General features: G+C 34.2%; 1 protein-coding gene across 1 annotated transcript; it reads left to right on the top strand.

Moving 5' to 3' along the window:
- The first annotated feature begins 2,790 nt into the window (after positions 1-2,790).
- Positions 2,791-10,276, top strand: LOC128998598 (synaptosomal-associated protein 29-like). The gene is made up of 5 exons (XM_054424807.1): positions 2,791-3,344; positions 4,883-4,984; positions 5,353-5,518; positions 6,419-6,535; positions 9,563-10,276. The coding sequence occupies exons 1-5, from the start codon at positions 3,078-3,080 to the stop codon at positions 9,694-9,696; spliced, it is 786 nt and encodes a 261-aa protein (XP_054280782.1). The 5' UTR covers positions 2,791-3,077; the 3' UTR covers positions 9,697-10,276.
- Positions 10,277-10,962: the final 686 nt, after the last annotated feature.

Below are 10,962 nucleotides of genomic sequence, written 5' to 3'. Positions count from 1 at the left end.
AGCTCAGCTGACAGTGACAGAAGGTTTTTTTTTCTCTTTTTAAGCTGATGGCTTGATGATTATTACATGGCTTTTAAAAATCCATGCAACCTCAAGGTACACTAGATAGTAATATCAAGGAAGCAGCACTGGTTATTTTTTCCTTTTTTGTTTTGGTTTTAAGATATCTTTCCACGCTGTGCAAAATGCAAACAATAAACTACAGAGATATATATAAAAAAAACAGGCATCTTTTCATACGATTCTATAGGATATAGCATATGATCCCAGATAGACAAAATATATTGTCGACCTTATGGGAACCCCTAATCGTTCATATAACATAACAAAGGTTTCTATAGATACCGATGTCTCAGTGGCGTAAATAACACCCCCACAAACCCCACTGTAAAGGGGAGTGTGCCAAAGTCCAGGGACTATTGTCAACGCTCACCGACATCGCGGAAAAAGGTGACGTTTCCGTGACCAAGGGAGACCATGAGATGAGGTCTCCCTCCACACATCAAGGTGAGACCGCGGGATGCATTCAAGATTCAAGATACAGTCGTGATATCGAAAAACGATGACAATGTTTATTATGCCACGGGAGACCCTGGTAACAACTTGTAAAAGTAAAAGTATGTGTGTGTATTGATGGGGCTATTGCTTGATTTTTTGTTTTCACCATTTCTTTGTGTTAATGTTGTGTTTGTTTAGGGTGTTGTAAGCGTGTTTATCTGATCGTGAGATGAGGTATGATTTTTGGCTAAGATTATTGTGTCAAATATATACTGGGGAGTTATCGTTAGGAGCTTTTTTTGAAAAGGGGTTTACAGTGTTCTGGGTAGTGGAGTCTCAGGATTGATTGGATAGTGCTCTTTTGGATGATTAAGATCATTTTATTGTTTCTTGAGCTTGCTGAATGATCCCCAGGTGGTGATACCATATTTTATGTTAAGTATTTCGTTGGTGATATTTGTGTTATCTGCTGATTGGTCAGTGGGAAGTATGATTGTCAGTCATCTGTGAAGAGTAGGCTATGTATCTGAGTTGTTGTCTAACTTTTTCCGGGAAACTGTTTAGGTTGACTGTAAAAAATAGTGTACAGTGGACAGTGGTGGTATTGATCCTTGAGGCACGCCTCTGGTGGTTGTTCTATGCTCTTAGTAAAGATTATTTTGTGTTAAGCTAATGTTGATCTGTTGTTCCAATTCTACATATTGTTGTTTATTACTTTTTTAACAAATCAAGTAGCCTACTCACATTGATTTTGTAAAGTGTTGAAATTTGTGTAGCAAATTGTTCCAGTTGATTGTGTCAAATGCTTTTTGTACGTCCAGCAAAATGCCTGATGCACTTTCTTTTCCGCTTACACACTCTCTATGCTCACACTATTCACGGTATAGATTAATAAATATAAAGCGTTTTTTTTTTATTTGATGGTAGTGTATATGACGTAATACTATACTGCTGACTAAGCCAAATTTAAAGCCTACCAACAACTAGAAAAAATTGTAAAATCATCATCCGTGCATAAGAAATTTTCTAATGTGCCAGAGGGTGCCAGTTGAATATAATAAACATCCTCAACATGTATTACCAGATTCCATACCACTAGAATTTTTATTCTATTCAACTGTCACCCTGGCATAAAGAAGCTGTAAGGAATCAAGCTGGTTGAAAGAAATCAGTACAACATATAATTATCTTATGTCCGGTAGATGAATCCACCAGGAATAGGTGTTTCAAACTAATACAGGAAGATGATCCAGAAATGGAACAGCTTTGACTCTTTACCAGAAATTCTAGGAACTGACATAAAAATTATACCAAGAACTCAGACATCCACAATTTCATAAAGAGAAAAATGTAAACAAAAAATATGAAACCAAACACTTACACAAATTCTGTTAAATCCTTTGGTTTCTTCATCCATGGTTACTTCGAAGGTCGCGACCTGGAGTTAAAGGCGGCCGTGCCTCAAGCAAGAAGACCCCAACCGTAGATAAAACCATATATAACACATACTCCTCAAGGAGTATGTTTTAAAATATACTCCTCAAGCTCGTTCTTCTTTGAGGAGTATGTTGCCCCAACGCTCCATCCCCAACCCGTCTCACAACAATCCCATTAAGACCTTAGAATTCTACTACAGTAAATACTATCCTTTAACAAGGCACTTACAAAACACAACAAAACCAAAATGTAAAAACGCCACTAAACTGTAACAAAAACGTTAATAAAAAATTGATGAATAAATTACCATAATACCATAGATAAAACATACTCCCTTAGTAGATTTCTCATCCTTATGGAACAGTTGAAGACAATTTTATTGTTAGTTCCTGTACGGTTTATGTAGAGGTCGTGTTTTGTTTACACTTTGTTTCCCGTTATTACAGCCATTTAAACCCTCGTTTAACCAAATAATACGATCTAATCATAAACAATAACTTGTCCCCTAGTTATATAACCAAACAGTAAAGCACAATTCAAGAAATTAACCCTAAAATAATAGAAACAAAAATTTCGTTGACACTAGCACCCAGTGTAACGTACATGAACTAGACATGAAAAACGAGCTTCAAAATTTACAATGGGATGAGAAGTCTACTTGTGTTGGTTAGTCTATGATAATACCAATGAAAACAACGGAATCGTTAATATTAATAACGAGTGAACAACGAAGCTGCATACAAATTATTCAGACTGCTTTCAAGCAAATAAAATAAAAAAATCTTAACTCGTCATTCTCTCTTCTTCTTTTTATTCATTCTGTCTGTTGTCGTTGTCTCGTTGTCTGTTGTTCTTTTTCTGTCATCATTTGTCATTTGATAACTGATTTTTATCGTTATCGTCTGAGTTTGGTTGGACTTGATTAAAAGAAGCTCAGTAAGACACTGATTCATAAAAAATCACAATTTTATTCTTGGCTTCCTTTTAAATATTTCTGTTATAAGTGTACAGTACATTACATTACATACTGCAAGTGCTTCTGCTACTTTTAGGTTACTCTAAGGCTAACCATACTAAACCAAAGATCGTGTTCTTGTTTGATTATTTGTTAACAAAGAGAGTTCTAAGATACGGTAAGAAGTATGTCTAACTATTTAAGTAACAACAAATCAGCTTTGTTCTCAGTCGAAGACGAAGTTGATGATGATGAGTTTTTGCGACATCCACAATCTGGAAGATCTGGGTACATGATGGGTGATGTCCAAAATTCACAAACGAGTAACATTGATCAACTCCATCAGCAACGCTTGGAAAAGCAAAAGGAAATTCAAGCAAGAATTGTTGAGACATCACAGAGATCATTATCAACGCTTTTAGCCACAGAAGAAATTGGTGTATCAACTGCAGAGGTAAGCTAATTAAGTAGGCCGTAATATTTTGCCGTAAAAACTGCGGTTCAGAATCAGAATTTATTTTAAGCAAAAAATTCAGATAGGTAGTCTAACCATAGTCAAGACATAAGCAAGATACAGACCCGTTACGATAATATTACAAGATGCTAACTTAGCCTAAGTTTGTTTCATGTACACTTACAATGCAATCCCACTATTAGGGGAACGGAGTGAGGGCTGTTCTATTCTTTGCCGCGAGGGCCAAAATTGACTAAACCGTCAGGAAGGCCCGACTTCCGTGACTCCCCAGAGCGTAAGAGTAATTGAGGGGAGGGTTATTAGTGGGAGGATGTAACGGATACCAGGTACAGTTTCTTAACTGGGCTACAGGTCATTGATACCTGTACTCACACGGCACTCACACATTGGTCTAATTGGTCAGATCATTGTGTGTACAGCTGGTTCATATTACAGTTGAACCTCTATATTGACAAATTTCTTGGGGTTAGGAAATAATTTGTACTATTGAGGTATTTTTAATATAGAGTTTCGTTTTATCGAGGTTTAATACGGCTGTTATTCCTCTTATAGTGGTTTCTCCTCGCTCTAAGATAACCTCTATAAAACGAATCTATGGCCAACCTCTATAATACGAATCATTGTTACCTACAGTACTGCCATACCTACAGTAGTGTCATTGTTAGACCTACAGTACTGTATTAAAGTTATTTTTTCAATGTAGGATTAGGGAAGAAAAACATGGTTGTAGCAATTTAAAAAAATATTTGTTTATGTATAAATCGCATAAGTAAGTTATCAAAACAAGAACAATAAACTGTGGAAAACCATGTAGGCCTACTGTAGGCTATAATAAATTAAAAACAAAACTGAAGTCAAAATACAGTGGTACACTATAAATGAAAACCAAACTTTTTGGTACAATATTAGAAACTTATTACAAATGAATAATTCTACTGATAGTGCCGTTTTTTACTTTTCCCTGCCATTACTGTACACTTAAGACACCCACAACTCTAAAACAAGGGAAAAACCCAGCCGGAAGGTCACTGGACCGTTCACAGGCACGTGCCAATTAATGACTGAGGAAGGAGGAGGGATGGGTTGGGGTTTCATGTTGAGACTTAAGCTTCTGTTTGTTTTGAAAACTACGTACTATGGAGGTTAAGATTATAAGAAATTAGTCCTTTAGAGGTCACGTTTGTCTTGTAGAGGTTTTGTGCTAAGAATATTTGTTGTATAGATAGAGGTTAATCAGTCCTAGCCCATGTCACAAACAAATTTGTTTTATGGAGGTTTTTAACTTAATTACTACGTTGTATAAAGGTGTTTTTAGAATGGTCCTATGTGAAAGTTTCAAGGGGATACAAAAACATTTTCTTATCGAGGAATTTGTTTTACCGAGGTTAGACTGTATTGTGATTTTGTTTATGAGCCATTGGTAACCTATGTGTTTAATAGTGTCTCAAATGAACATGGTTTATAATTCTGTTTCATAGCCATTAGCCTACCTACTTAATTTCTTTTAATTTTCTTAGGAATTACTACGACAAAGGGAGCAATTACAGAGAACTGAAAAACATCTTGATGACATCAACAGTACACTTAGGTTCAGTCAAAAGCACATTCAGGGTATCAAGGTAAGTTTTAAATTTATACTTTTTTAGTAGGTATGTACTTTACTTCTAGTTGTGTGGGACTTCTAGGTTAGTATGATATTCTTTGAAAATGAAAAAAAAGTCCCTAAATGTTTTCATTGTTTGTTACCAAGTTCTGTAAAACTACTAATATTTTTTAAATTTGTGTGTGTTTTATCAATCCACTACCGGTACACATAAAGAAAATATTGTAAAGTGTTTGATTAAGAGTACTATTCAAAAGTGTAGACCAGATCTACTTCATTTACTTAAAGGGTTTTTGTTTTCAACAGATCATCTACAGTATCTTTATACAATTACAGATTGTGCAATTAGTGTATTTAGTGGTTACAAAAATTCTTAATTTACAGAGTGTTTTTGGAGGATTGAAGAATTATCTTAGTGGGAAAAATTCGAATGCACCACAAGGAAGCAGATCCATACCTGATTCACCTGTTTCAAATTCTGATTCAAAGCTGGTGGAAGCCGTAGAAAGTTCGAAGCCATACGCTTCGTCTTCATCCCAAAATCATCCTGGTGAGTACGATTTTGATGACCCACTAGTAAGTTTTTTTTTTAAGCAAGACCAATTTACTTTTACACATTTATTTAATTTGTAATGAAGTAGATTTAATTTTAAAACAATATTTTCCTCAAAGCAATATACCAATCGTGAGAGTGACATTGTCGCAGAAAGTGTAAAATAAGCTGCATTATACACCCGGAATAATGATCCCAAAAGCGTCTTCAAAGATTGTGCAATCAAAAATTCTTGATCTCGCCTTGATCATGGAAGACGAAGGCAACGTCTCCATGATGATCGCACATGATTACCATTTAGCTGCGACTACAGAAGACCATGATAAGCCTCCATAACCAAGGTGAATGTTTATGATTTTGCTGAGGCTGTAGAAGATGTTTACGATGTTGCGCGAATGCAGAAGACAAAGATGATGTCTATGTGGCCAGGGGAGATAGATGATATTTATTTCAGGGACGCTGATAATTTGCCACGAGCACATGCTATTGTTACGATTTCGACTCAACTGTATGGACGTTCGCCTTTACAAAAGACTTTCATGATAAATGACAAAATTTTACTGTCTTAAAAACATGTGCAGGATGGATGACATTGTAAGAGTAAACATAACAGTGATATTTGAAATAAATTTAAAGCTATTTAAAAGTACCCCCCCCCCCCTCCAAGGGTGCAGACTAAGCGAATTTCCATTTGCCTGGTTGTATTTTTACTGAAATATTTTGTTAAAATTTATTTTCTATTGAAATACAATTAGATGTTAATAGGCCTAGCTTAGTATGAAATAATCATACTTCTTAAATTTTATTTTTTCAAATTCCAAATATGAACAGCTGTGTACTTATTCTGTGTACTGGTACATTGTTAATGCTTGACCTTATGACCTTGTTGGTGAACAGCTCTGCGTGTGAGAGGCCTGACTGATGAGTCTAGTGAACGCTTCAGTGCAGCTGATCCGGAGAAGGCTCTGAACGAGAATTTGAACCATATGGTTGATTCCATCTCTAGATTAAAAGGTATGTTGGTTTTGGTTCTAAAATGGTCATCTCAATTCCCATGTGCGAGTGGTAACAAAAAATAAATAGCTAGTGGTGCACTTCCGATTTAAGTAGCTTATCATTAACAATGCATAATACATCCCTTATGTGGCTTAGATATGTTGATGTCGGTTCAAATATTGTGATTATTAGGTTAGGTTTTACAATATGGCGAGGATCACCTAATCTCGTTTTTAAATTGAAGTTAGTAGGACCTCGATATCTCGAAGCTGAAAGGGTAAAAATTTGACTTGTTAGTCAAAAAAACTAGTTATTTTAAAAAATTACATTAAAATAACAAAGAAAAAGTTACTTGTTTGTTTTATTACTGTATAAACTGCAAAACAAAAATTTGTGGGTTACACAGAACATTTACTTTTTATTACTTTTTAACATTTCATCAACTGCCTAAATTACTATTTTTCATTGTATGTAAACATTTTATATCCACATATAACCAACAGCGTGACCTCAACGTGCACAAAATTATCTCAATAACTAACACGCTAACATAATAGAACTTGCCAAACAAACAAAGTAGATGGATTTTCTCATCACAACAAGAATAAAAAACAGCTGACTTGCACAGTACGCCATAAAACTTCTAGTAATGAGGCAGATCATGAAAACCTTTATATAAGTAAAATTTGGAGTTATTGAGGCATGTGAATGACAAACTTTGAGTAACAGAAGTTAAGTATTAATGATCACACGTCAAAAATTTGACTTCTCAAGGTTTAACATTAAGATTTACCGGGATTCCAGGCGATAATGAAAAATGTGACATATCAAGAAATTTTAGATATCAAGGCTCTTGTTTTCGATGTCCTACTGTATCCTTTAAATCTTTTTACTTTAGCTCAGATACCGTTGTATGGAGCGGTAATGATTCTAGGGTATACACAGAGATAAGAGTAACATGATAGTAATAGCATTTCAATTATACTAAACTGTAATCAGCCTAGAGAATCCAGAATTGGTTTATTTTTCTATAAAGTAATTACATCATATCTGTAATAACATTTTTCAGAGTATTACAGATAAGTTATTTGATTACTCTTGAACAGGCCAGATTATACGTTCCCAGAGTTAGGAAATTGTAATTTTAAAACTACTCCTTTTTAAGTAGAGATTGTCAGATGGCAGTAAACGTAGATAACAACATTGTTTGTAATTTACACACAGTATTTGTGTCCACTTTAGAAAGTTAATATCAGAACATCCTCTATTTGATGAACAAAGTCCTTATGAGCTTATCTAATAAAATATTAGGCCGTCCATTACAATAGATTTGGAGTAACGGTACCATTTTATCTAACAGGCACACAAATCACTCAACCGCTTATCATAATTTTATAAAAAGAAATCCAATGTTAGTGAAACATAGTTCAACAATTATTATTTTAGCAAACAGGAAAACAAGCAAACAGGTCTGTTAGTTTTAGAAGCTTATGTGTTATTTGATTAATCCTCACATAATATTCATTCAAATAGGCCCTGGACTACGTATTCTGTTTATGACTTTTTAGGCTTACCTCAGGTCAGTAGTCCAAATTACGTCAACATTTCAATATTTCAGTGATTAGCAGCTGACATGTTTCATTACAATGCGACATCACAGTAGCCTACTTAGTGGTAAATTTTGATGTTTTGATGTGTTGCAAGCTCTGAAGATGTTGCATAGCAACAAAATATGTCAGCTGTAAATAAGTTTTAGCTAAAATTGGACTACCTGCTGACGGGTAAACCTAAAAAGTATAATTCTCACACCCTCTTTTCTTCTTTTGAACAAAATGGAAATGGATTCATTTTTTACTTCCTTATTTTGTTATTACTCTCCAACTTCCTTATTTTGTAGTACAGTAGAACATCTATTAACTGTCACCCTCGGGACCAGAGCGTGACGGTTAAGCAAATAGACGGATAACAGAAACCCTGTTATAAACCTGTACAGTAAGCTAATTTTAAAGGTTTTGAAGATATTAAACCCTGTACAAGTAAACAAAACCTATTTTTATATATAAGGAAATAGACAGGAAAGCAAGCTTACCTTTAAATAAGTCCATTGAGACACATACACAACACAAAAGTAGAAATGTTTGTGGCCACTGACCAATTTTTCAGCTACTAGGGAAATGGCAATCTCTAGAATTGCCATTTCTCTAGTGGTTGAAAAAGTGGCCAGTGACCATGAAAATTTCTACTTTTGTGTTGTTTATATGTCTCTCTATGCCCTATGGACTTATTTAAAGGTAAGCCTGCTTTCCTGTTAATTTCCTTAACAATTCCTGGCAAATGCCCTATCTTTTAATCAGATTATATTTAAATATTTAATTACTTACTTACAAAAGTAATATAGAACTGTTATTTTGTGTTTTGTACATGTTCAATGTTCGGACTGTGAAATAAAATCACATTTAAAAAGTAGTCTATTGTACTGTATCGGGGTTACGGATAACAAGAGAGCGACGGTTAATCAAGGTTATACTGTAAATACAAATAAAATACTATAGTTATTACTGTCCAGTGTCCACCTATCCTTCGATCTACTCTCTATGGTTAGCTCACCTGTGTTCTGATTTTTATTTTGTAATAAACTATAAATATTTATTTAGCTATGACTGATCAGGAAGATAACATATTTCTCAGCATTGCGTTGCTAAATGTAAGTTGAGAATTATTTTTAGTTGGAGACTGATCTTAAGTTACATTCAGTCGATCTTCTGTATTTCACTCGACGTTTTGAAGTCTGTAATTTGATATTGTTGCCGGTTGAAAAAGAACCTAATATATAACAAGGTCAGTACACAAACCTAGCCACAGCTGAAAACTTACTAATTCAAAACCACACTAGTAGTTAAAACAAGAAACAGTCTTAGCACTGTATTGGTTATTGTCTTTGTACTGTCTTGTTTCAAATATATAAGCTCAATGGTGAATTAACTTCTAGATTTTTGTTTTTAATTTGCATTTGTTTGTCATATTTTAAAGAAAATGTTTTTTCAGGTTTGGCCCATGGTCTCGGTGAGGAGATAGAGTCACAGAACGAACTGGTCGAGAACATAATAGACAAGACTGAGAAAGCTGATATAACTTTGAGACGACAAAACAAAGATATTGGAAGAATACTCAAAAAATAGTGTAAAAACTGATCTTCATTCCATCGATGTCTTCAGTATCACGAAGTTGTAATGGTACAAAGCCAAAGTGTTTCAAGTTAGTTAACAAAGAGTTAAATATTTTCTTATGAACAGGTAAATTATGTTATGTAAAGCATTTGCTTTTGTATTTTAAATATCCAAAATTTCAATTTTATGTTCTCCTGTGAGAACTCAAGAGAAAAATAATTTCTTGTGTTGAATTGTAAATCAGTGTAATGTGTATGTGATTAATCGATAGTGTTATTAAAACAGGACATAGTGTTTGTTGTATTGCAATTGAAAATGTATCTAAATTATGCATGACTGCTTAAAATTATGTAAGTAATCAATATAATGTTATTAAATGGTTCTTATTTGCATGTATCTTATATTACATTCTCATGATTTAAAACTCTATGGCTGTATCCTCATCTTAAAAATATTATAGGCCTACTAAAATGTTTACCCCTTATTGATGAGATTAAGATGAAAACACCGTTAGTTAGTAGGGAGTTTTTTTTTTAAACGCAACCTGATTTGTTTAAGATCTAAGTATCCAAATAAATGGATTAACAACAAATTTTATACAACCTATTATTTCAGTTTGATTACATTTAGCTTACGTTAAGTGTTCACTCAATCCGCCGTTGACATACAAACAAAGTTGTGCTCTTCTTTTTATCTATCATATTAAAAAAAGAATTTTGCCCGTTTCTCCTATGGATCAGGGGTTCTGAATTTGTTCAACAAGTCAATAAATAGTAGATTTATTGGGTAATGGAATACCACCTGTAAGCTTAATTGAAATCCCTTTCTGGCATAAAACAAATGACTTACATCTTAAATGTGTTCTCCTGCATTACACAGTACACACCCTTTCAGCTTTCGAAAACACAATTTTCTGTCTTATTCACAATAAATTCCCAATAACACTGATCCTTGTAGACGACAATGCATACAAGCTGATCAGTATTTAAACTGAGGTATGCCAATGTCACCTGTTTCACCAGCTCTGTCGGAATTGTGGGATGCTTGATTTCATTTTTAACAGGCCGGCCAACCTATGAGGTTGGGTGTAAAGGCATTGGTTATCCAAAGATGTCAACATCTAAATAGTTATAGTTTATGCAAACCGTCCATTAAATGCTGAACTACTTTTTCTTTACATGAAAATAGGATATCTTTCCCAGTATTTTGACTGAGCTTAAGTTGCAATCCCAGTATTCATTTAGTGTGTGAGCTTTGATATGAGTCTCTAGGCGAAGG

The sequence above is a fragment of the Macrosteles quadrilineatus genome, unplaced genomic scaffold (genome assembly GCF_028750875.1).
Source record: "Macrosteles quadrilineatus isolate MER2022 unplaced genomic scaffold, UCM_ALF_1.0 Scaffold_7__1_contigs__length_78375512, whole genome shotgun sequence".
Taxonomy (NCBI): Eukaryota; Metazoa; Arthropoda; class Insecta; order Hemiptera; family Cicadellidae; genus Macrosteles; species Macrosteles quadrilineatus.
This window is presented reverse-complemented; position numbering and strand designations above follow the sequence as displayed.